Genomic DNA, 27525 nt, shown 5'->3' on the forward strand with positions numbered 1-27525 from the left:
ACTCAACTTCATGGCTTACTACAAGCTGAGCATAAACTCAAATTGTTTTTAATGACTGGCAAAAGAGGAGGACTATGTATTATATACATGCACACATATTTAAGTAGGCCTTTAAGCTAGAATGTAAAGTTCAGTTGATCAAACATTGAACTATTTTACTACTAGACCACACAGGTTTAAAATGTGATACTTTGTCACTGTGGCTCTGTTGACAGGCTTCAGGGCAAAAATCAGAAAGGAGATGAAAAACCAGCCTCAACAATGATAAATTATGACTTTACAGCCAAATCAATGTAGCCTTATACATAGATACAGTACTTGCAGTAACCGGGAGAGATGTGGGGGATAAAATTCAGATCAGGAAAAATCCTGCTATTGAGCTGATTCAGTAAAAATTTTTTTTTTTTTTTTTTTTTTTTTTTTTGAGGAGTGCAGTGGCACGATCTCGGCTCACTACAACCTCTGCCTCCCGGGTTGAAGCTATTCTGCCTCAGCCTCCAGAGTAGCTGGGGACTACAAACACGCACTACCACACCTGGCTAATTTTTGTATTTTTTGGTGGAAATGGGGTTTCACCATCTTGCCCAGGCTGGTCTCAAACTCCTGACCTCAAGTGATCCACTTGCCTCGGCCACCACGTGCCGCACCCGGACTAAGACTTTTTTTTTTTTTTTTTGAAATGCAGTCCCACTCTGCCACTAGGCTGGAGTGCAGTGGCGCAATCTCGGCTCACTGCAACCTCCACCTCCCGGTCAAGTGATTATTCCCCTGCCTCAGCCTCCTGAGTAGCTGGGACTACAGGTGCACACCACCATGCCCAGCTAATTTTTTGTATTTTAGTAGAGACAGGGTTTCACCATATTGGCCAGGATGGTCTCAATCTCCTGACCTTGTGATCCACCCGCCTTGACCTCCTAAAGTGTTGGGATTATAGGCATGAGCCATCAGGCCCGGCCAAGACTCATTTTTGAAATAGTCTTTTTCAGGTGCAATTCCAATGCACTAATTAGGATTTTTATTCGAGGTTAGTTCAATGCTGGTGTGAGAGAAATCTATTGCTCAAACTAAACTGAAAGGGAAGTTGATTAAAAGGGGAGTTCGGCGACTCCTGCCCTAATGTACTCTAAGAATAGGAACAGACTGTGATAATTTTCACCAAAAAGTACAAAAACAAAATAGGTTAAAAACACATTTTAAATAAACCTTTTTTAAAAAGATTTTGAAAAACCAAACCTGTCTCATAGAGCTCCAAACCTAGAAAGACTATTACAATAAAAATGGGCTAGGCTGGGTTGGGCACAATGGCTCAAGCCTATAATCAACACTTTGGGAGGCTGAGGCGGGAGGATCACTTGAGGCCAGGAGTTCGAGACCAGCCTGGAAAACACAGCAAGACCTCATCTCTACTAAAAATGTAAAAATTAGCTGGGCACAGTGGTATGCACTTGTGGTCCCAGCTACTCCAGAGGCTGAGGCAGAGGATCACCTGAGCCCAGGAGTTTGACTTTGCAATGAACTAAGATCATGTCACTGCACTCCAGCCTGAGTGACAGAGCAAGACCTTGTCTCAAAAAAGGAAAGGCAGGGTGAGGGACTGGCTGGCTGCTATGGTTCATACCCATAATTCCAGCATTCTGAGGCTGAAGAGGGAGGACTGCTTGAGGCCAGGAGTTTTATACCAGTCCGGGCAACATAGTGAGATCCTGTCTCTATAAAAAATTTTAAAAATTAAAAAAAAAGGTAAAAGAGAAAGATTTTCAAGGATGACAATAACCATGATGGTGTTAATGAGTTAAGGAGCTGGTGTTTCAAGTACTGAAAATAATCTGCTATTCCTAACATAAAAAGTACAGCACTCAATACATGGTAGAGTTTTTACTGTTTTTAATGATAGAAATGAGGTTACCATAGTAAAAGCTAAAATCACAAGCATAAACATAGACTTAGAGCTAGTTTCATTAGAATTAAGATATATGCTAACTCATACTAATTTCATCACTTTAACAGCACACATGTCACTGTAACTAAGCAATAAATCCAAACACTATTCTTTCCCTGTATCGGATGGCTTATTTCCGATGTAAAATCACTATTACAAGGGACACAAAACAGAGGACTTCCCAGTAAGTCTGGTGAAACATTCTTTACATCAGTCCCAGAAGAACCATATAAATCACAGTAACCAAGGGGAACTGAAATTGACTCTCTATTCACCTCCCTGGCATCTGGACACTCTCATTTCTTCTTAGGCAGTAACATGGTCCTGGTATACATGGCCTCCTGGCCTCCACACTCACAACACTTGTCTGAACCTGCTGAGTTCATAACATCATTCTCCCTCTTTCATAAAAGTTACTATTTTTATTAAGGGGGAGTGGGAAGCAAAATGAGGAAGAAGGAAATAAAGGGTTTTTTTTTTTTTTAAAGAAAGAAAAGAAAGAAAAGCATGCTCCCATAAATTCCCAGAAACTTTACAACTATTAAAAAAAAAAAAAAGATAAGAATGGGAGAGTGGAGTTGTCCTAGCTACCAAATTCTACTTTGTGATACTTGATAAAAGTTGGTCTACTTAGTAAATTATGATACCATGACCTTAGATATACCCATTTACACATATGACTCTCACTCCTCCCAAAATTTTTAAAGCAAAATAGCATCTTAATTCCTATAAAGCCTGGAATCTGCCCTAAGAGAAGCTACATCTTAGTTCTATGGCCTTGGGCATGTCACTATTTCTGAGTCTGCATAGAGTTGCGATGAGGATTGGATTACTTAGCAGAGTATCCAGCTGATACTATAATTATGCAGGTTCATCCTGTCTGCTTCGTTCAAAGCAAATCAAAATTAGTGCTCATTCTTGCATCATCTTTTTTCACAGCTGACAGTTCTTATAATGATGCTAATACACAGTGAAGCAGTCAAAATTTAAATAGCCTATGCTAAAAAAAAAAAAAAAGCCTGTAAAGAGAAATTAATGCACATTAAAATGCACTATTCTGTTTTCAGAATTTATTCCAGAATTTATTCCAAAGAAAGAGAAACTATCTTTGCCTAAATTGAAGATCTTTAGGTGGTAAAACACTGCTGGCAAGACTTGCTCACCTCAGTAGTATTCAATCCCATGATCGGCTGACAAGCCCTGACAACTGTTAGCCTCTTTACTACTTCCACTATTCACCAAAAAAAGGAAACACATCTAGTTCAAACCAAAGGCAAGTCCCTAATTCTTCGCTGCATTTGTCCCAAAACTACTTACATTAGATTTTAAAAGATTTTCCAAAGAAGAAAACAGAATTTCTTAGTCTTTAACCAATTCTACTCTAAACCCAGGAAACATCATAAAACTTGTTTCTGTATCTAGTAAGTAAGCACTTAGCACTACTTTCTAACTATAAAGCCTACTCTAGCCACAGAGTCTATGAGTAAAATAGATACTAAAGGGAGTTTAAAAGGCTTGAAAAGACTCCTGTATCTCCCTACTTCCCTGCCCCCAAACAAGATAATATGGGCCAAGTGCAGTGGCTCACACCAGTAATCCTAGCACTTTGGGAGGCCAAGGCAGGAGGACTGCTTGAGGCCAGGCGTTCCAGACCAACCTGAGCAACACGGTGAGAACCTGCCTCAATTTAAAAAAAAAAAAAAAAAAGGCTACAGAGTCACTTGATGAGAACAAGGCTATTTAAAAATTTCTAATCTATTAACTGTCTAACATCATACAAACTTTGTACACAACCAGGCGAGGTAAACTAACAGATGACAATTATCCCAGGTCCAAATCTACCTATCTCTATATAGCTGACAGAGAAATATATTCCAAAAAATCACCTCCATGTAATGTCCTGCTATTCAAACCTAGAAGTTTAGTTGGAATACTCCTATCAGTAAACTGTTTCGAGGTCTCATAAAAGAAACTATCACTTAAGGAGCCAGGACTGCTGCTTTATTTTTGTTCTCAATCAACTTTACACATGTAACTTTGCAACCAGTTTGCCTTTCCTTGCTGGTAGAGCTGCATTTGCATCTTTTGGAGAGTCTCCTTATTTGGTCCCAGTTCCCTATGGCCTCTGATCTGCCACTCTGCCTTGCTGGTAATCCAATTACCATTCTTCCTATATGCTTAGAACTGATCTAATGCCTATCTTCTGAATTGTACTATCTGCCAGACAGAGACCAGGGGAGTAGGCATGGGGAGAGGGGCCAAGAAAAAGTAGACTGTGGTATGGTACACATGACATGACTCATCTGTTCTGTTCCATAACCTGTCCTGACCAAGTGGCTCAGATAACGCTGCCTGGCTCACTCTGACAGACTTGTTCTTGATCCCAATCTAACCCATTACACCGGGCATGACATCCCTGGCCACGTGCCTTGTACCTAAAACTTTCTACTGAAGATAGCAGAGTTTCACAATTAATTATGGCCATACTGATAGAAAAGGAAATTAACATTCAAGTCTCCTCCCTAGATACTTTCTCACTCAAGACCTACCAAAGGCCACTGATATAAATACAGTAATGCCCTCATTTTACAGATGAGAAAACTATGGTACTTAACTATCTTCATGTTTAAGAAAATAAAGCTAACAATACTAGATACTGTATAATGTTAACAAAGAAGTTTTCTTTGTTTTTTTTTGAGACAGGGTCTCACTTTGTCACCCAGGCTAGAGTGCAGTGGCACAATCACAGTTCACTGGAGCCTTGACCTCCTGGGCTCAGGTGATCCTCCCACCTCAGCCTCCCAAGTAGCCAGGACTACAGGCACATGCCACCACACCTGGCTAATTTTTGAACTTCTGTTGAGATGGAGGTTTCACTATGTTGCCCAGGCTGGTCTCAAACTCCTGGAGACAACCAGTCCTCCCCTCCTGGCCTCCCAAAGTGCTGTGATTACAGGCATGAGCCACCGTGCCCAGCCAAGAACACTCTTTTTAACATTGTCCTACAGAGCTGATTTTTCTTGTTCGTTATATGAAAAGTAGTCCACTGTAGTAACAAGGAATCTGGTTTACAACTTCTAATTCACTGTCATTTCACCTTACAAATTCTCCTTTACCAAAAAGAAAATGCTACACCTTAGTGACTGGCACCATGTGCTTTTGTAGTATTTAAATCAAATTCTAAAATTTACAAAAGAATAACCTTAGTATATTCAGAATTACAAGAACATTTAGTATGCTCAATGGGATATAAAGCTTAATAAAAACACATCATTCATTCTAGACAGAATAATTCCTTCTGGGGAAGATGCCTAAAATACTGTGTGGGAAAATGACCGACATTTCATTACACAGACTTTTGAACTGTTTTAAATTTTACCATGTGCATATATATTACAAAACTAAGCACACCTCTAGATTCAATCACCAATTTACAGGAAATACAGGACATAAGAAAGTGTTGAACTGAGCCACAGATGTAATCATTAAAATCCAGACTCTGAGGAACACTAGAACAAATAACGTGGTTTCTTTTTTTTGAGACAGAGTCTCGCTCTGTCGCCCAGGCTGGAGTGCAGTGTCACAATCTCAGCTCACTGCAACCTCCGCCTCCGGGATTCAAGTGATTCTTCTGCCTCAGCCTCCCGAGTAGCTGCGACTACAGACGCGTGCCACCAGGTCTGACTAATTTTTGTATTTTTTTTAGTAGAGACAGGGTTTCACCATATTGGCCAGGCTGGTCTTGAACTCCTGACCTCATGATCCACCCGCCTCGGCCTCCCAAAGTGCTGGGATTACAGGCATGAGCCACCGCGCCCAGCCACAACGTGGTTTCTTGAACAAAAAACATTACCAAAGAGAGGTAGTAAAATGGACTATAGACTAAAGCCTAAAAATGGACTATAGACTAAAGGGTTAGACTTAAAGGTCATTACCAACCAACTGCAAGGTAGAGACTTTATATGGATCCTGATTCAAACCATTACTAAAAAACTATGACATCTGAGACAAATGGAAATTTGAATACTAGATACTTGAAGATATTAAAGAATGAAGGGGTGATAATGGTATTGTGGATATATACATATACAGATATAGTCTGTATCTTTAAAAGACAAGGATTCCTTAACATAAGTTATATATATATGAGTTATATATGTATGTGTAACTCATATTAAAGAATCCTTATCCATATATAAATATATACACACATACACACTAATTTTAAAGAATCCTTGCCCTCTTTCAAAGATACAGACTAGACTGCCAATGAAATAATATCCACTCTGGAATTCGCCTGAGAATAATTCAGGAGGGGGAAGTTGGAGGGGAAGAGTTCAAACAAACTTGGGCATGATTTGATAATTTCCCCTCCTACATGAGTAGAGCGGTTGATAACTGTTGAAGCTGGGTGATAAGTACATGAGGGTTTCTTATATGGATTCCACCTACTTTTGTTTGAAAATTTCCATAGCAAGTTAGGAAGTCAAACGTTTACAACATATTTGTAAGTAAATGAAGAAAAATGGGTCATTTAAAAGTGATAACCACAAACTTGAATGTATTTTAATATTTTCAATATTTATTTTAATATTTTAGATAACAAAAAGGAATCTGAGGATACTAAGACTCAGATCAATCTAAGGCAACAGATCAATCTGTTAGTTTTGTTAGGTGGGGATAATGGCACTGTGGTTATGGGGGGGAAATATCTTTTTAAAAGACACATACCAATGTAATTAGGGCCAATATGACATATCTAGAATTTGCTTTTTTTGGATTTGCAAACACAGTTTATTTTACAGAAATTCAACATTATAAACAGCAGGCACTTCTCACCCACAGCCCTCCCCAACCCCCTTCACCCGCCCCCGCCCGTCTCACCAGGTGCAGACCATGCTATGCAGAGAGTGAGCAATGCGGCCCTACTGCTTTGGAGTGAGAGTCGAGAGCGATGGAACCTGCCTGCACCACATCCATCCTGCCCGCGCTGGACCCAGCCCAGTTCTCCAAATCCTTCATGTCGTCGTCTTCCTCTTCTTGCCAGGTTTTGATGGTAGGGCTATAGAGGGAACACTTAGTAGAGGGACTGTTTCGGGGCCACTGATTTCCAGCAAATTCTTGTCTAGTTCCTCCTGTTCTAGTTCTTCTAATTCCGCCATGAGCTCATCCTCGTCAGACTTTTCTCCAAACCCTACAGGTTTCGAAATTGCTGTTGAAATCTCCTCCGCAAGTTCTTGCTGGTCAGCAATGTCCTGCATTAACTCATCAACTTTATCGATGTCCACGTTGTCGCGGGCCGCCTTCTTGGCCTTGGCGGCAGAGCCCATGTTCTTGAGCACCTCGGTGTTGGTGTTGGCATTCTCCAGGGCCTGCCGCTGGAACTCGATGGTTGATAATGTGCCGTCGATCTGCGCCAGCTGCTTCTCATACCTCTTCTTACGCTTCAGTGCCTGGAGGGCCGCGCGCTTGTTTTTGGTGCCGTGCTTCTGCTCGATTTTCTTCTCCAGGAACTCCTGTTTCTCGCTTAACATCTCCTCCGTGTCCCGCAGCCGCTGGATGGCCTCCTGGAGGGTCGGGCCGCCCTTGCCGGCCTACCCTCTCCAGCCCCGAACAGCGCTCGCCGCGCCAGCCTTCAATGCCCGCTCCGGCTGGGCTCCCGCTGGGCTCGGGCTGGGCTCCGGCGCCCGCCCTCCTCCGCCTCCGTCCTGCCAAATTCGCTTTTTTTAAAGATGAGGACAAGAACAAGTAGGTCAAATGTAGGGGTGGGATAAAACTGGTACAAACATAAGGGCTCACTGACTCTACTTCTGTGTATGTTTCCATTTTAAAAAGTAGTAATAACAGTAGCAATAAAATAGATTTCAAGGACTTCCTCCACTCATCCAGGAGGGTAAAAAAAGAGAAATAATCCTAGTTTAAGTAAGGGTCAAGTATGGGAGAAGCGGGAGGAACCACTACACCAGGGGTGTCCAATCTTTTGGCTTCCCTGGGCCACACTAAAAGAAGAACTGTCTTGGGCCACACATAAAATACACTAACGATATTTGATGAGCTTAAAAAAAATCGCAAAAAAAAAAAAATCTCACAGTGTTTTAAGAAAGTTTACAAATTTGTGTTGGGCCGTATTCAAAGCCACAAGCTGCAGGTTGGACAAGCTTGTGCTACACATTTAACTCACCTGAGTTTCACAAATAATCAGCAGAGGGCGTGGTGAGGGAAGTTTCAACAATGTTCCTCCACTTACTGGAAGCAAAAAAAGTGTTTTGGGAAAAGAATTATTTCCTCCTGCCAGTCCTGCCCTAGACATCCATTTGTAAAGAAACTTTCAACATTTCTCAAGTCCAAGAAGTGGACTGTCAGTGTTTGTTTTGTATGGAACAAAGAAAGCTTCTCTAACATCCTAAGACGTACAATTCTGATTATACATACACAGTTTCTGGGCGTGAAAACAGTATATTTTCATTCCCGGTTTTTTGGCTGTGCTCCAAGATTTCTTTTTTTATCAAATAATCTTTAGCGAGATCCTTTCTTGGGAAGAAGTAGAGGGTTTTTCAAAGACTTTTATGAAAATATTTGCACATACACATAGATATACATTTTAGCATTTCATATAATGATACCAAGTGTTCTTTGAGGTTCTAAAAAGAAAAACAATCTAAAATTACCTAATCCTATAAAATTTCCAATAGAGGCTATCACTACCATATCTAAATCACATAATCGTTTTTTCTGGTAAAGAGAGGAAAGTTAACATGCTCTGTGCACTTACATATGCTAGGCATTTAATATGTATTTTAAACTAAATCTTCCTAACAACCCTAATAGGTGGGTAATATTATTGTCTAAATATTACAGATGAGAAAACTGGGGCACTGAGAGGCTAGTAAGGTGTTAACTTAGGGCACCAAATAGTAAATGGCAGAACCAGGATGTGAACCCTAGCAATCTGACTGCAACATTTGAACTATTCTATGTTAATACTGACATAGGAGTTAAAAAGAAATTACTTGGGCAGATAGGGTATGGGAGTCCTCGGTAAGGTTTCCCTTTTAATGAAACGCAGCCCCAAATCATTTTCCTAACAAACAGCAGCCTATAAAATAGAGCTGCAGACATATATGCTGGCAGTTGTGCCAATCAGGTTCAAAATGGCGGCTCCATCTTCCCTTCTCTGCCAGCCACGTGTACTGTAAAGAGCAGCCAAAATGACCCCGGTCAAGGGGAAAGTACATTTACATAGTAAGATTCGGGTGGGTCTTCCTACAATTGTAGATTCTAATTTACTCCCCTAAACTACTGTTTTAAAACAAATTAAAACTGATTTATGTACTGGAGATAATCAGGTACAGTCTGAAGCTCCTTAGAACAGAACAAATATCTGCATGTTGGGGAATAAAATATATTTTTTTAGAAGACAAATGGCTAAGGTTCAAAAGTAATTCACATTAAAGAATCAGAATATTCTAGTCAAAATTTTAAATTAAAAATTGCTTTCTATGGTAGGCAGGGGAAGACTGTTTCCATTACTATAATTTTGTATAAATTATGGGGAAGTTTTTCTTTTAAAAATCAAGAACAGTGGCCGGGTGCAGTGGCTAATGCCTGTATTCCCAGCACTTTGGGAGCCGAAGGCAGGTGGATCACAAGGTCAGGAGTTCAAGATCAGCCTGGGCAATATATGGTGAAACCCCATCTCTACTAAAAATACAAAAAAAATTAGCCGGGTGTGGTGGCAGGCACCTGTAATTCCAGCTACTCAGGAGGCTGAGGCAGGATAATTGCTTGAACCTGGGAGGCGGAGGTTGCAGTGAGCCAAGATCGAGCCACTGTACTCCAACCTGGGCGACAGAGCGAGACTGTCTCAAAAAAAAAGAAAAAAAAAAAAAAAACAAGAACAGCAAAACCTACCCACTATCTACCCCTCTACTCCTTCACTAAATTATACTTCCTGTCCAGCTATACAGTTACAACTTTTGCCTTCGTGCTGAATATAATTTTTAGGGATAAAGGGAGAACATAAAAATTCTGTCCCAAAAAGAAGCTAAACTCTTCCTGAACTAAGTCTAAGTAGTAGAAGAGATAATTAAGAGCCAACTCTGGCTTTCTTTAAAATATACTTACTTTATTTAAATTAGCATTGGTTAACTTTAAAAAAAAAAAGGGGGGGACTTGCTAAGGCTGGTCTTGAACTACTGGCGTTAAAAGATCCTCCCACCTCAGCCTCACAAGTAGCTGGGATTACAGGTGCAAGCCACTGTGACTGAGAGCATTGGTTAACTTTAACATTACTGCTTCAGTCACAGCAGTCTCATTCAATCTAGTAAATCATGGGAAGCTAACGCAAATAAAAGATAATGGTCTCTTTGTGACATTAGTGTTCCACTAAGCTGTTCCTGATTTCTTTTTTACTTCAAAGTATTCTTTACTATAACAAGAAAGTGTTTTGTGTAGTGAAGTTCCTCTGTAAGACTGGCTGGATTTGAATTCCAGCTTCAACACTTAATAGCTAGACAAGGTGTTTAATGAAGAATCAATTTTCTGCAAGAAAAAATGGCCAAGAATATTTACCTCAGCCGGGCGCAGTGGCTCACGCCTATAATCTCAGCACTTTGGGAGGCCGAGGCAGGCAGATCACTTGAGGCCAGGAATTCAAGACCAGCCTGGCCAACATGGCAAAACCCCATCTCTACTAAAAATACAAAAAACTAGCTGGGCATGGTGGCACATGCCTGTAATCCCAGCTACTCGGGAGGCTGAGGCTGGAGAATCGCTTGAGCCCAGAAGGTAGAAGATGCACTGAGTCAAGATCACACCACTCCACTCCAGCCTGGGCAACAGAGGAGAGACTCTGTCTCAAAAAAAAAAAAAAAAAGAAAAGAATATTTACCTCAAAGAGCTATTATATAGAATAGATAATATACATAAAATGCTTAGCATAAGGCCTAGTCCACGTTAAGAAATAAATAAAGCTAACTATTAACATTGTCACACCTCACTGTGCAGAAAGCTACCTCCAGCAGGAAAGGGATGTTCCATCTGGACACTATGGAACACATTCAAACCTAGAGGTTTTTTCCATTACAGAAGGTTCCCAATTTAGGATGGTTCAACTTATGACTTTTTGACTTTACAATGGTGCAGAAGTGATACACATTCAGTAGAATCTGCACTTCAAATTTTGATCGGCTTTTCCACTTTGAGTATTCAATAAAGTAAATGAGATATTCAGCACTTTATTACAAGGTAGGCTCTGTGTTAGATGATTTTATCCAACTGTTGACTAATGTTCATATTGTAAGAATGTTTAAGGTAGGCTAGGCTAAGCTATGATATTTGGCAGGTTAAATATATTAAATGCATTTCTTTTCTTTTTTTTTTTTTTTTTTTTTGAGACGGAGTCTTGCTCTGTCGCCCAGGCTGGAGTGCAGTGGCACAATCTCGGCTCACTGCAAGCTCCGCCTCCCGGGTTCACGCCATTCTCCTGCCTCAGCCTCTCCGAGTAGCTGGGACTACAGGCGCCCGCCACCACGCCCGGCTAATTTTTTTTTTTTTTTTTTTTTGTATTTTTTAGTAGAGACGGGGTTTCACCGTGGTCTCGATCTCCTGACCTCGTGATCCGCCCGCCTCGGCCTCCCAAAGTGCTGGGATTACAAGCGTGAGCCACCGCGCCCGGCAATGCATTTATTTTCAACTGATTTATCGGGATGTAAGTCAAAAAGCATTAACTAAACCACTACTGAAAGCAACTTCACCACAAAACCACTAGAAGACTGAGGCAGGTGATGTATTGGGCAAAGCAATACTCAGTCCTTTTCCACCAACAGAATATACAGTTCTTAAACTTAGCACAGCTGTGTTTGCCCCCGTGTAATTATGGAACGCAGTGGTCTCCAAAAGCAAAATTTTAAAATTACTTTTTAAATAATGGAAATAATACTTTCAAATATAAGTATTTAAAATGTAAACTATTTTATAGCTAACTTTCTTACATTGTACCCTTTCCTCTCTTCACACATATAGCAAATGTTTTTTGAGGCCAGGCACGGTGGCTCATGTCTATAATTCCAACACTCTGGGAGGCCAAGGCAGGTGGATCACTTGAGCCCAGGAGTTCAAGACCGGCCTGGGCAATGTGGCAAAACCCTGTGGTGTGCATATGTACTCCCAGCTACTTGGGAGGTTGAGGTCAGAGGATCACTTGAACTTGGGAGGTCAAGACTGCAGTGTTCACACCACTGCACTCCAGCCTGGGAGACAGAGCCAGATCCTGTCTCAAAAAATAATAATAATAATTTTTTGAGCATCTATTAGGCACCTGGAATACAGTGAACAAACAGACAAAGCCCTCAAGGAACTAACATTCTGGTAGTAAGAGAGACAATAGTCATAATGAGTAAATTCTACAGAGCATGTTTCAAGGAGGTAACTGCTAAACAGACTAGGGTAAGGAAGCTTAGAAGTGCAAGCAAAGAGGGGCAGTTATAATTTTAAGTAGGGTGATCAGTACAGACTTAAGAAGGTGATAGATGAGAAAACATTTTAAGGAAGTAAGGAATGAAGATTTATCTAAGGAATAGCGTTCTAGACACAGGGAACAGCAAATGCAAATCCTAAGGAAAGCATATGTGTACCCGATTAACATCACCACCAAGACCTAACAAATAAGCAAAAATGTCAGCTATTGCTGTTAAGTTTCTATATCCCTCTCTCCACACACACACACACAAATCTGTGCTAGGGAAGAAAAAAAAAACCTCACTTCATAAAAATTCATTCATTCAACAAATGTTTACCGAACAATACCCATGTGCTAGGTCCCACTTTTCGTGCTAAGGATACAGAGAAGAACACGACAAGCAATACTTTCTATTCTGTCATAGGAACCTTAGCAAAGAGCCTGAGGTTGAACACAATGCCCATTTACTAAGCAATACTTTTTTCCTACTCCTTGGCTTATTAAGCCTTCACTGATTTAAAAAAAAAAAAAAAAAAGCAGAGATTTGCAGAAATCTTATCTCTAGATAAGTGAGACGATACTGGATACTGTACTCAAAGTATCTCAAAGTCTCTATCTTCAGATTATAGATATTGGGCCCTTATAGTTTCTTTACCTAGTGCCAGGCACAGTGGCTCACGCCTGTAATCCCAGTGCTTTGGGAGGCCAAGGTGGGAAGATCCCTTGAGGTCAAAGTTCAAGACCAGCCTGGCCAACATGGCAAGGGTTAACCCCATCTTCTACTAAAAACACAAAAATTAGCTGGGTGTGGTGGCACACACCTGTAATTCCAGCTACTCGAGTGGCTGAGGCGTAAGAATCATCTGAACCCGGGAGCAGAGCCTGCAGTGAGCCGAGATTGTGCCAATGCACCACAGCCTGGGTGGCAGAGTGAGACCCTGTCTCAAAAAAAAAAAAAACAAAAACAAGGCCAGGAGCAGGATGGCTCACATCTGTAATCCCAGCACTTTGGGAGGCCAAGGCGAGGTCAGGATCACCTGAGGTCAGGAGTTAGAGACCAGCCTGGCCAACATGGTGAAACCCGGTCTCTACTACCAATACAAAAATCAGCCTGGTGTGGTGGCACACACCTGTAATCCCAGCTACTAGGGAGGCTGAGGGAGGAGAATTGCTTGAACCTGGGAGATGGAGGCTGCGGTAAGGTGAGATTGTGCCACTGCACTTCAGCCTTGGTGACAGAGAGTGAGACTCTGTTTCAAAAAAAAAAAAAAAAAAAAAAAGAGAAAAGTTTCTTTACCTAAAGAACTGACATTTTAAAAGTACTAACATCTACCCCTCCCTCTCACCCAGAGGAGCCAAAACATTGCTATTGGCAGTCTAATCTACTATGCCACAGTACCTATGGTAGCTAAGTAAGAGGTCTCTGCTACCTAAGACTTCATCAGGTGGTATGGGGAAAACATGCATATATATCCTTTCTTCTAATGCTCCCATTTCCTACTTTACAAGTAAGTACAGGCCAAGCACAGTGGCTCACGCCTGTAACGCCAGAACTTTGGGAGGCAGAAGGGTCTTGGGTCTAACAGTTAGGACCAGCCTGTGCAACATGGCGAAACCATGTCTCTACTGAGAAAAACACAAAAATTAGCCAGGCATGTGGTACACGCCTGTAGTCCCAGATACTCTGGAGGCTGAGGTGTGAGGATCACTTGAGCCTAGGAGGTAGAGGCTGCAGTGAGCTGTGTTGGCACCACCACACTCCAGCCTGAATGACAGAGCAAGACCCTGTCTCGAAAAAAAAAAAAAAAAAATGTAAATACAGCTTATAACACTACCCAGTGGCATAGAAAATTACTATGAAGTTTTTCCTTAAGTCCCAACCAAAAGCTCATAGTTAAAAATATAACTAAGGACACTTAACATTCTATTTAAAAAATTACAGTTTAAGCAGAATACATATCATGTAATGTATCTGAACCCATTTAGCAATCAGAAAATAAAAAGAAAACACAACAAAAAATATTATATAAAAAGAACCAAAAAATATATATTACTTTCTTTTTCCCCATTAGGTTAAAGGGTACTTTATCAGTTAAAAATATGTTTCTGAATGTTAAGAAATGTATGTGATAGAAAACAGGACCAAAGAAAATTAATGCTAAGTTAACCTTATACATGAATATTTTTTTTTCTTTTTTAAAGAAATGAGGTCTTACTTTGTCACGCAGGCTGGAGAGCGGTGGTGCAATGACAGCCCACTGTAACCTTGAACTCCTGGGCTCAAGCGATCCTCCCATCTCAGCCACCCCCACATAGCTGGGACTACAGGTGCACTCCACTATGCCCAGCTAATTTTTTTCCTAAAGACAGCGTCTCCCTATGTTGCCTAGGGTGGTCTCAAACTTCTGGGCTCAAGCAATTCTCCTGCCTTGGCCTCCCAAAGCACTGGGATTACAGGTGCATGTCACTACACCTGTCTAATTTGTTGTGGTTTTTATTAGAGGTAGGTCTTGCTATGTTGTCCAGGCTGGTCTCCAATTCTTGGCCTCAAGCAATCCTCCCCACTTCACCTCCTGAAGTGAGGAGGCCCAGCCCTAATCTACTTTTTAACTTAAAAACTCCTAAAAAATACATTATTCCCCTGTTTTCGTGTCAGTTCACGGTGACATGTTTATGAGTAGAAGGGTTTCTCATCTACCTTTAACCATCAGTCTTCTGTTACAATTGGCCTAAATAAAATGAAAACATGCCGCCCAACTAGCGTTACATTAACTAGCTGTGTAATCCATGCTTTCTAGGTATCATCAGTATGTAAGCGTAGAATTATTTTCTCTACCTACATGTCCTATCAGGCAAATTAGAGCTACCCTCTGTCATTTTTTTACCTATGAAATTAGCAAATACAAAAACTGTGTCAGCAAGGATATGAGAAAATAAGTGTATTGTCCAACTGCAAATACTCTTTGATCCAGTAGTTCCCCTTCTAAAAATTTATCCCACAAAACACCATCTGAGGCCAGGCACGATGGCTCATGCCTAAAATCATAGCACTCTGGGAGGCCAAGGCAGAAGGATCACTTAAGGTCAGGAGTTCAAGACCAGCATGGCCAACATGGTGAAACCCCGTCTCTACTAAAAATACAAAAAAAAAAAGAAAACTAGCCGGGCGTGGTGGCAGGTGCTTGTAATCCCAGCTACTCAGGAGGCTGAGGCAGGAGAATCACCTGAACTCGGGAGGTGGAAGTTGCAGTGAGCTGAGATAGCGCCACTGCACTCCAGCCTGGGCAACAGAGACTCTGTCTCAAAATAAATAAATAAAAATAAATCTGAATAAGGTTATTCACTGCAGCATTGTTTATAACGGGGAAAAAAAGATAATAAAGACTGCATTTCTCAACCTCCTTTGTATTCAGATGTGGCTATGACACTAAGTTCTAACTAATGAAACATAATTCAAACTGCTATGGAGTGACAGCTTCTAGAAACCTTCCTTTAAAAGGGTAACATAGAACCTCTGCCCTTTCATGCACTCTGCTGCTTGGAATGGGCTGCAATAGCTGGAGATCTTGCTAAGTCAATGAGGACACAGGCAGCATACATAGAGCAGTATTAGTATAGAAAAAGGCCAATCAGAAAAGTGATGGTGGGGGATAATGACCTCACTGAACCATGCACTTAATATCTGTGCATGTTACTGTATCCATTATGCCTCAATTTATTTATTTATTTTATTTATTTTTTTTTTTAATTTTTTATTTTTTTTTTTTTTTTTGAGAGAGAAGTCTCACTCTTGCTTCCAGGCTTGAGTGCAATGGCTCGATCTCGGCTCACTGCAACCTCCGCCTCCCGGGTTCAAACGATTCTCCTGCCTCTGCCTCCAAGTAGCTGGGATTAAGGCACCTGCCACCACGCCAGGCTAATTTTGCATTTTTTAGTAGAGACGGGGTTTCACCATGTTGGCCAGGCTGGTCTCAAACTCCTGACTTCAAGTGATCCGCCCGCCTCGGCCTCCCAAAGTGCTGGGATTACAGGTGTGGGCCACCGTGCCCAGCCAAATTATGCCTCAATTTAAAAAAAGGAGAGTAAGAGAAAAACAGCACACCATGAGTTCCAGATGAGCCCTAAATCACCTACCCGAACTTTTAAGAGAAAAACTTTGTTGTTGTTTAAGTCACTGTTATTTTAAGTTTTCTATCACAAATACACTCTTCATATACTAATATGTAAAGAATTTTAAAACTACTGTTAGGTGAAAAAAGCAAGCTAATAGTATACAGAGTATGCTACCATACTTGTTTTTTTTAAAAAGGTAGACAGTGGCTGGGCTTGGGGACTCACTCCTGTAATCCCAGCACTTTGGGAGGCCAAGGCAGAATAATCCTTGAGTCCAGGAGTTCGAGACTAACCTGGGCAACAAAGTGAGACTCTGTCTCTACAAAAAAAAAAAACTAGCCAGACATAGTGGCACATGCCTGTATTCCCAACTACTTGGGAGGCTGAGGTGGGAGGATTTCTTGAGCCCAGGATGTTGTGGCTGCACTGAGCTGTGATCATGCCACTGGACTCCAGCCTGGGGCACAGAGCAAGACCTCTTTCTTTCTGTCATATGTACATACATAGAAAGAATCGTATACCGGAAGAATAGATAAGAAACTGGTAACATTGGTTGCTTCCAGAGAGGGGTAAAGTGTGCCCAAGAGACAGGGGAAGGAAGAAAACTTCTCATTTTTTGTGCGTTTTGTGTTTGAACCATGTGAACATATTATTCAAAAAGTAAATGTTCTTCCATCCTACTAAAATATACAAACTTTTTTGAAATTTTGGTATATGCAGATTTCAATGATTTGAACGTTTATATTAGATTTTGGTTTTGAAATACTTCTACACTAAACTAATTACCTAAGAACTACTAGATACAAAAATAGCAAAATTTAAAAATGATGGAAAGGGGGGAAAAAAGAGAAGGCTAAGAACTCTAAATCTTTTGAGAGAAAAGGGCAAGAAAACATTTTAACCAAAAAGAGAAGTTTTGGGGTCATTTTGCTGCTTGAAATATATATTACATACCCTTTTTTTGTTTTGTTTTTTTTGAGACAGAGTCTCGCTCTGTCACCCAGGCTGGATGGAGTGCAGTGGCTTGATCTCAGTTCACTGCAACCTCCACCTCCCAGGTTCAAGCGATTCTCCTGCCTCAGCCTCTCGAGTAGCTGGGATTACAGGCATGCGCCACCACGCCTGGCTAATTTTTGTATTTTTAGTAGAGATGGGGTTTCACCACGTTGGCCAAGCTAGTCTCGAACTCCTGACCTCAAGTGATCCGCCTGCCTCGGCCTCCCAAAGTGCTGGTATTACAGGCGTGAGCCACCATGCCCGGCCCTGTATCTTTTTTTAATTTCTCATCATTTGCTCTTGGGGTAAAACAAACAAAGCAGCTAGCTAAATCAAATCGTCCAACAAGCCTTTTCTCTGATTAACTGAAGAAATCCATCCTCCCTTCCTCTCCTTCCTCCCCTCCTCCTCTCCTCTCTTTCTCTCTTTCTTTCTTTCTTTTCCCTCTGTGGCCCAGGCTGGAATCTAGTCGGCTCACTGCCGACCCCCTGCCTCCGGCTCCCGTGATTGTCCTGGCCCAGCCTGCGGGCTGCCTGGGATTGCCGGCGCGCGCCACCACCGCTGCCTGCTTTTTCTCCTTTGGCTGGAGGCGCGGTTTCGCCATGTTGGCCAGGCTGGTCTGCAGCTCCTGACCCCGAGTGCTCTGCCCGCCTCGGCCTCCCGAGGTGCTGGGACTGCAGACGGAGTCTCGCTCACTCGGTGTTGCCAGGGCTGGACTGCGGTGGCGTGGTCTTGGCTCGCTGCAGCCTCCGCCTCCCAGCCGCCTGCCTTGGCCTCCCACGGTGCTGGGATTGCAGCCCCTGCCCGGCCACCGCCCCGTCTGGGAGGTGGGGAGCATCTCTGCCCGGCCGCCTCGTCTGGGAAGTGAGAAGCACCTCTGCCCGGCCACCCATCGTCTGGGAAGTGAGGAGCGCCTCTGCCCGGCTGCCCCATCTGGGAAGTGAGGAGCGCCTCTGCCCAACCGCCCCCTCTGGGAAGTGAGGAGCACCTCTGCCCAGCCACCCATCGTCTGGGAAGTGAGGAGCGCCTCTGCCCGGCCACCCATCGTCTGGGAAGTGAGGAGCGTCTCTGCCCGGCCACCCATCGTCTGGGAAGTGAGGAGCGCTTCTGCCCGGCCACCCATCGTCTGAGAAGTGAGGAGCGCCTCTGCCCGGCCATCCCGTCTGGGAAGTGAGGAAGCGCCTCTGCCCGGCTGCCCCGTCTGGGATGTGGGGAGCGCCTCTGCCCGACTGCCCCGTCTGGGAGGTCTACCACGGAGGCCAGAAGCAATGTGAGGGCTGGACGTGGTGGCTCACGCCTGTAGTCCCGGCGCTCTGGGAGGCCGAGGCGGGTTGATCACTTCAGGCTAGGAGTTCGAGACCAGCCTGGCCAACATGGCGAAACATATGAAAAATACAACAGACAAACCAACCAACCAACCCAGCAACAACAAAACAGGTCTACCCTGGAGTCATACTCTAATTTTTTCTATTTTCCTCCCTTTCTGATCCTTTATCCCACTTTCTTTTTCTTCCTCTTCCTTCTCCTTCTTCTTTGTCAAATAGAGGATTGAGTTATTATCATTGATCCATACAAAGTCCCTCCCTCATTCATTTTCTTTAATTCCCACTCCCCATTTCTATTCCCCGTCTTCCCATGTGCAACCTTCCTAATATGTTTGATACGCATCTTTTTGTTTGTATGTATTTTTAGAAAATGTTTATTGTTTTGTGTGCAAAAAAAAATTAATTAAAAAAAATCATTACAAAAGGTTCTTTCTTGCTAGAGGAGTACAGTTTCTAAACAGTTACAAGTAGGATCATTTGAAAGTCTATGAATCAGATTGAAATAAAATGAGGATTTCTGAGAAATGTATCAAACAGGCCATACATGGTTTTCTTTTCAACACTATTTTAAAATATGTGAATATAAACTATTGCCTTTTTCATGGCATAAACAACACAACAAGAGTTACTCAAAATCTACTCTTAATTAAACCATTTAATTTTGCAGTAGCCCAAGTCTTGGACTATTTTTTCCAAGCTATGATTATATTCCATTTTTATGTACTTATTTCTATGTAATGATTATAATTTAAATGCACAAAATAAAAAAATTGCTTTACTTTAGGAATATCCAAAAAAAATTGGATTTTCCTTTTGGAAAACCTTATTTCTCACAGCAATGCCAAAAGATGACTAACCACATCATAAGGTAGAGGTCATGAAGCATAAATTATTGATCCATACCAATTACAAGCAACTTCTTAAGCAATAAATTATATTTAAACCCACAAAGGAGACATCATTTATACCTCCTGGCTGATAGTACAGGTTGAGAATCCCTAATCCAAAAATCCGAAATCCAAAATGGTCCAAAAGCCAAAACTTTGTGAGCTCCAACATGATGACACAAGTGGAAAATTCCACACCCAACCTCATGTGACAGGTCACAGTCAAAACACAGGCACACAACAATGAAGATGACATTGTTAACACAGCAAAAAAAAGTGCTTATTGCTGACATGATGCAAATGCATGTTGGGCTTATTAGAGAACCAGAGCAGCATGCATTCATAACAAAATCATGATGGTTTATAAAATCAAAGAGAGACTTCTAAGACAAAAACTGTTGTTAATGAGACAAGTGACTCTGGCGGAAACATTTTTAAAAGCCATCTAGCAGAATGCCTTCTCTTCCCTAGAGGCGCCATTTCCTGGTCCCTCAATTGATTCTGATGTTTCTTCCAGCTTTAATAAAACAAACAAACAAACAAAAAGTCCAGAAACCTTTTCATCAAAAAATAACATCACAGGTGGGGACTGAAAGCCTAACTTTATTTGTTGATGTTGTTGCTTAACAGCAGATACAGATATTCTGGTGATGCTATTGTGCTTAGTTACCCTGAACACATTATTATTCCACTATATTAATGGTATGTCATACTTTTTACTGTTATTTTTTACTTTTTTCTTATACTTATGTGTGAATAAGTATAAGAAAATGATTGCTTATCAGTATCATATAAATTCAGTTGAGTGTGATGGTGATGCCAAATAACTACAGACTGTGCATATGAGTGACTAAGATTGTGACACCTTTGCTAACACTTCAATGTACACAAACTTTGTTTCCTGAACAAAATTATTTAAAATATTGTATAAAACTACCTTCAGGCTATGTGTATAAGATGTAAATGATACCGGGTACAGTGGCTCATGCCTGTAATCTCAGCACTTTGGGAGGCTGAGGCGGGTGGATCACCTGAGGTCAGGAGTTCAAGACCAGCCTGGCCAACAAGGTGAAACCCCATCTCTACTAAAATACAAAAACTAGCCAGGTGTGATGGCACACCTGTAATCCCAGATACTCGGGAGGCCGAGGCACGAGAATCACTTGAACGTGGGAGGTGGAGGTTGCAGTGAGCCGAGATCAAGCCACTGCACTCCAGCCTGGGCAAAAAAGCGAGACTCTGTCTCAAAAAAAAAAAAAAAAAAAAAAAAGTAAATGAAACATTATGAATTCTGTGTTTCAACGTGGGTCCCATCTCCAAGATATCTCATTATGTATATGTGAATATTCCAAATTCCAAAAAAAAATCCAAAATCCAAACCACTTCTGGTCCCAAGCATGTAAGATAAGAGATACTGAACCTGTAGTACAAACATCAAATTGTTTTGAACAGGGTTGGAGGGTTACAAACAAAATCACTTATCCTTTAAAAATTCTTAGTAACTAGTGTGGAAATTTCGTTAGGGGCTTACAGTCATTAACCCTATCAGAGTAAATGCTCCTGAGGGCAAAGACTACACTTTCCAATACAGTTATCTGCATTATTCTATAATGTAGAATTTCAGCAACATAGACTAAAGGGACATTCAAATATAGAAGACTGAAAGTAGGCACACTATTAATATTTGGTAAGTAAATTGAGCAGGAGTTTAAAAACAAACGCACAAGGAAATAAAATTAAAATTAAGCATTATTTGAAGATATCTACGCCACAGCCGTACAACGCAAATGACAAATGTCTTGAAGAAAGCCAAAAGTTACACCGAGGTTCATTAATGAAGGCTTGATATGGTTTTCTTCTAAAAGGGAAAAAAACTAAGTTTGTGTCTGCCAAGAACATTAAATTGAATTCACATTGAATCTTCAAGAATATCACTCTTACTTTAATAAACCAAGAAGTCTAACATCCTTTAAAAGTAGAAAGATGGGAAGTTACACTCATTTTTTACAAATTGGGAAGGGAAAGAAGTAGAGATTAATTGTCTCTTCCAAGTTATCAATTTGGAAGGAAAAAAAGAACTAATCAAATTTTCATACAGCATTCTCCATGAATACTAAATAAGCAGTATACATACAAGCACGGGGGTTACTCAAATTCAATTCTAACCAATTTTGACTGAACATCTAAAGACAGAGGGTATTCCTGATTCTATGGGAAACAAAGATTAGTAACTGCCAGGCCACTCCTTAAGGGACTTATGCAAGAGTCCAAAATCTTAACACTTTTAACAGGAATTCTCACTGGATTATGACTTCAGTAACACCAACATGTATTTAAATCACAGCCATTAAACATGAGAAACATGAACAAGTGTTCAGTTCAACAAGTGTTCGGTTAAAGGAACACTTTGAAACACCTGAAAAGACCTTTAATGAAATAAAACTTGAATATTTAAGCAGACCAACAAATGAGCTGGCAGGGAGATTTTAATTGCTAAAATACCTTTTAAAGAGGCATGTTCTCCTTCTTGTTATGCCCCTTAAAAGGGGATGGAGGAAATCCCATGAAATGTTCATAAAGGAATTTTTTTTTTTTTTTTAAAGAGATAGGGTCTATGTTGCCAATGCTAGACGGCAGTGGTTATTCACAGGCACGATCCCACTACTGATCAGCATGGGAGTTTTGACCTGCTCTGTTTCCAACCTGGAAACCTCCCTTCACCCCACCTTAGGTAACCTGCTGTTCCTCGACTCCCAGGAGAAAGAACAATTTTTTTTTTTTTCTGAGACAGAGTTTCGCTCTTGTTGCCCAGGCTGGAGTGCAATTGCACGACCTCGGCTCACCGCAACCTCTGCCTCCTGGGTTCAAGCCATTCTTCTGAATCAGCCCAAGTAGCTGGGATTCCAGGAATGCGCCACCACACCCGGCTAATTTTGTATTTTTAGTAGAGACGGGGTTTCTCCATGTTGGTCAGGCTGGTCTCAAACTCCTGAACTCACGTGATCCGCCCACCTCGGCTTCCCAAAGTGCTGGTATTACAGGCGTGAGTCACTGCGCCCGGCCAGAACAATTCTTCAAAGAAGCTTTACAACTCCTCATCTTTGCATTTTTTTTTTTTAACCTCACCTGGCCAGAGAGAATGTTCTCTGCATTTTAAAATAGGACAATTAAAAGCAGGATAAACATAGTAAAGATTCACAAAATAAAACAAGACAACTGCAGTAAGAACCAAGGTGAGGCCAGATATGGTGCTCAAGCCTGTACTCTCACAGCATTTTGGGAGGCTGAGGAGAGTGGATCACTTGAGTCCAGGAGTTCAAGACCAGCCTGGGCAACGGCGTGAAACTCTTATCTCTACAAAAGATACAAAAATTAGCTGGACGTGGTGGCGCATGCCTGTAGTACCAGCTACTCGGGAGGATGAGATAGAAAGATTGCTTGAGCCTGGGTGGTTGAGGCGCAGTGAGCTGAGAATGTACCACTACACTCTAGCTTGGGTGACAGAGATCCTGTCTCAAAAAAAAATAATAATAATAATAACAACATTTTAGGTAACCACAAACACTCAAAATCCAGAGGCTAGGTCCCTGAATCAAATAAAAAGGAAGAAAATAAATCATTCGCTTTTTTTTTTTTTTTTTGGAGACAGAGGTTCACTCTTGTTGCCCAGACTGGAGTACAATGGCGCAACCTCGGCTCACTGCAACCTCCACCTCTGAGTTCAAGAGATTCTCCTGCCTCAGCCTCCCGAGTAGCTGGGATTACAGACATGCACCACCACGCCCGGCTAATTTTGTATTTTTAGTAGAGACAGGGTTTCACCATTTTGGTCAGGCTGGTCTCGAACTCCTGAACTCACGTGATCCACCCACGTCAGCCTCCCAAAGTGCTGGGACTGCAAGCGTTAGCCACCACACCCAACCCATATACTGTAATTTTTAAGTGAAAAAAAATTTTATACCCTACAGTCTTAAAAATATATGCAATTAACACTAGGCATGGTGGTGCACGCTTGTAAGTCCTAGCTACTCCAGAGGCTGAGGCAAGAGGATTGCTCGAGCCCAAGAGTCTGAGGCTGCAGTAAGCTATGACCGTGCCACTGCACTCCAGTCTGAGCAAAAGAATGAGACCCTATCTCTAAAAATACATACACATACACACACACACACACTTAGAATATAAAGTCACATTTTAATTTTAGGAAAAGTTATAACTTCCTACCAGCTAACAAATCAAAAATGTGAACTCTCTAGTAAAGTTAATATTTTTTTGGACTTTAATAACCAATTTTATTATATTTACCTAAAAGGGGGGAAAACACAAAGTGTTAAATAAAAAGAATAAATTATTGGCTGGGCATGGTGGCCCACGTGCCTGTAATCCCAGCACTTTGGGAGGCCAAGGCAGGCGGATCACGAGGTTAGGAGTTCAAGAACAGCCTAACCAACATGGCGAAAACCCATCTCTACTAAAAATACGTTAGTCGGGCATGGTGGCTGGCTCCTGTAATCCCAGCTACTCAGGAGGCTGAGGCAGGAGAATCGCTTGAACCCAGGGGGTGGAGGTTGCAGTGAGCCGAGATCGCACCACTGCACTCCAGCCTGGGCAACAGAGTGAGACTGTCTCAAAAAAAAAAAGAATAAATTCTTAAAGACTGCTATTTGCCAAAGAATATAAATATCTGTAAAATTATGCTAAAAGAAAAAGTGATGGAAATATAACTAATATGCTTAACATAATACCTGGCATATAAAATAGCTTGTAATAAATAGGCTGTGAAATTCCACAAGTTAAAAATGTTGGTGTATTTTTTTAGCTTTTTATCAATCTAATCATAGCCTATGTTAAGTAAAACACAGCAAAGAAAATGTCAAATGAAAGACGATTCAATAAAGCATAAAGCTCTAAGGCCCTCTCTGGACTTATTTTCAGGAAACATTTCGATAGTCCTTTGTTCCACAAATGAGCTAAAATATAGTGATGATGGTAGAGCTCTTCATCCAAGAAAGAAGACAGCCTGAACAAGAGAAATCTATTCCCTAGGGTTAAAGTGACGGGGGTTTGTAAAAAAAGTACTGACAACCTCCAGAGAATAATCCTGATGACTGAACTTGAAATAAAACCTCTTGCCCTACTTTGGAAACAAGTTTGCCTCTCCTGGTTTCTGGACAATAAAGCAAAAGTGTCCTTTGAGACTACCTTATGAAACTCAAATTTCATCTTCAGAAACTCCAGCTAATCAATAATTCCCTATTCTGTAGTTCCAAGAATGATTCTACAGTTTCAAATAAACTACTCTACAAACAAAATTAATCTTTTTAATTGTCATAAAGCAAATGAACACCAACTACTACAAATGAATCTGCTAAAAAGTGTCTAAGTTAACAAGCAGAGTAGAAAACACAGCAACTGCTTTTTTCTCCGGGGACATTGTCTACAGTCACTCAGAATGGTCCAGTGTATGACATACAATCATCAGCTTTCCTACAATACAGCCTTCAACAGAAATAGGGTGTCCCCAGCCCCTGGCAATAGAACTGTTTACCAACCAAGAAGGTTGGGAAAGACACAAAATTGGCATGTGGCATGTGCCCAGACAGACTTTGAGGGGTTTGTGCCGTGAGATTTAAAGTTCTTATAAGGTTGTCTACAATGAAAAAACATGTCAGCAGGCCCTATCGTGGTCTGATGTGTGCTAAATGAGTCCATGACAGGATCAAGGGTGCCTTCCTTATCAAGAAGCAGAAAAGGGGTGGAGCCAAGATGGCCGAATAGGAACAGCTCCAGTCTCCAGCTCCCAGCCCCAGCGACACAGAAGACGGGTGATTTCTGCATTTCTGCTTGAGGTACCGGTTTCATCTCACTAGGGAGTGCCTAACAGTGGGTGCAGGACAGTCGGTGAAGCGCACTGTGCGCGAGCCCAAGCAGGGTGAGGCATTGCCTCACTCGGGAAGCGCAAGGGGTCAGGGAGTTCCCTTTCCTAGTCAAAGAAAGGGGAAACAGACGGCACCTGGAATATCGGGTCAGTCCCACCCCAATACTGCGCTTTTCCAACGGGCCTGGAAAACGGCACACTAGGAGATTGTGTCCCGCACCTGGCTCGGAGGGTCCTGTGCCCACGGAGTCTCGCTGATTGCTAGCACAGCAGTCTGAGATCAAGCTGCAAGGCGGCAGCGAGGCTGGGGGAGGGGCGCCCGCCATTGCCCAGGCTTGCTTAGGTAAACAAAGCAGCCAGGAAGCTCGAACTGGGTGGAGCCCACCACAGCTCAAGGAGGCCTGCCTGCCTCTGTAGGCTCCACCTCTGGGGGCAGGGCACAGACAAACAAAAACTCAGCAAGAACCTCCACAGACTTAAAGGTCCCTGTCTGACTGACAGCTTTGAAGAGAGTAGTGGTTCTCCCAGCATGCAGCTGGAGATCTGAGAACGGACAGACTGCCTCCTAAAGTGGGTCCCTCACCCCTGAGCAGCCTAACTGGGAGGCACCCCCCCAGTAGGGACAGACTGACACCTCATTCAACCGGGTACTCCTCTGAGACAAAACTTTCAGACGAACTATCAGACAGCTGAATTGGTGGTCTCACGAAAATCCGCTGTTCTGCAGCCACCGCTGCTGACACCCAGCCAAACAGGGTCTGGAGTGGACCTCTAGTAAACTCCAACAGACCTGCAGCTGAGGGTCCTGTCTGGTAGAAGGAAAACTAACAAACAGAAAGGACATCCACACCAAAAACTCATCTGTACATCACCATCATCAAAGACAAAAAGTAGATAAAACCACAAAGATGGGGAAAAAACAGAGCAGAAAAACTGGAAACTCTAAAAAACAGAGCACCTCTCCTCCTCCAAAGGAACGCAGTTCCTCACCAGCAACGGAACAAAGCTGGATGGAGGATGACTTTGATGAGTTGAGAGAAGAAGGCTTCAGACGATCAAACTACTCTGAGCTACGAGAGGAAATTCAAAACAATAGCAAAGAAGTTAAAAACTTTGAAAAAATATTAGAAGAATGGATAACTAGAATAACCAATGGAGAGAAGGGCTTAAAGGAGCTGATGGAGCTGAAAGCCAAGTTTCGAGAACTACGCGAAGATTGCAGAAGCCTCAGTAGCAGATGCGATCAACTGGAAGAAAGGGTATCGCTGATGGAAGATGAAATGAATGAAATGAAGAGAGAAGGGAAGTTTAGAGAAAAAAGAATAAAAAGAAATGAACAAAGCCTCCAAGAAATTTGGGACTATGTGAAAAGACCAAACCTACGTCTGATTGGTGTACCTGAAAATGATGGGGAGAATGGAACCAAGTTGGAAAACACTCTGCAAGATATTATCCAGGAGAACTTCCCCAATCTAGCAAGGCAGGCCAGCATTCAGATTCAGGAAATACAGAGAACGCCACAAAGATACTCCTCGAGAAGGGCAACTCCAAGACACATAATTGTCAGATTCACCAAAGTTGAAATGAAGGAAAAAATGTTAAGGGCAGCCAGAGAGAAAGGTCGGGTTACCCACAAAGGGAAGCCCATCAGACTAACAGCTGATCTCTCAGCAGAAACTCTACAAGCCAGAAGAGAGTGGGGGCCGATATTCAACATTCTTAAAGAAAAGAATTTTCAACCCAGAATTTGCTATCCCGCCAAACTAAGCTTCATAAGTGAAGGAGAAATAAAATACTTTACAGACAAGCAAACGCTGAGTGATTTTGTCACCACCAGGCCTGCCCTAAAAGAGCTCCTGAAGGAAGCACTAAACATGGAAAGGAACAACCGGTACCAGCCACTGCAAAAACATGCCAAATTGTAAAGACCA

General features: G+C 42.0%; 2 protein-coding genes across 6 annotated transcripts in view; both read right to left on the bottom strand.

Moving 5' to 3' along the window:
* The window catches only part of FBXO34 (F-box protein 34), a 90892-nt gene that overhangs the window by 46679 nt on the left and 16688 nt on the right, over positions 1-27525 (bottom strand). The window lies entirely within an intron of this gene.
* LOC116484636 (putative charged multivesicular body protein 4B-like protein CHMP4BP1) overlaps positions 6810-27525 on the bottom strand; it is a 30430-nt gene continuing 9714 nt past the window's right edge. The window contains exons 2-3 of the mRNA XM_032179529.2: positions 8121-8185; positions 6810-7659 (exon numbers count right to left, since the gene is read on the bottom strand). Of these exons, the coding sequence (XP_032035420.1) occupies positions 6958-7473 (516 nt within the window). The 5' untranslated portion in view covers positions 7474-7659; positions 8121-8185 and the 3' untranslated portion in view covers positions 6810-6957. The remainder of the gene's footprint in view (positions 7660-8120; positions 8186-27525) is intronic.

This window comes from Hylobates moloch, unplaced genomic scaffold (assembly GCF_009828535.3).
Source record: "Hylobates moloch isolate HMO894 unplaced genomic scaffold, HMol_V3 SCAFFOLD_16, whole genome shotgun sequence".
NCBI classification, from domain to species: domain Eukaryota; kingdom Metazoa; phylum Chordata; class Mammalia; order Primates; family Hylobatidae; genus Hylobates; species Hylobates moloch.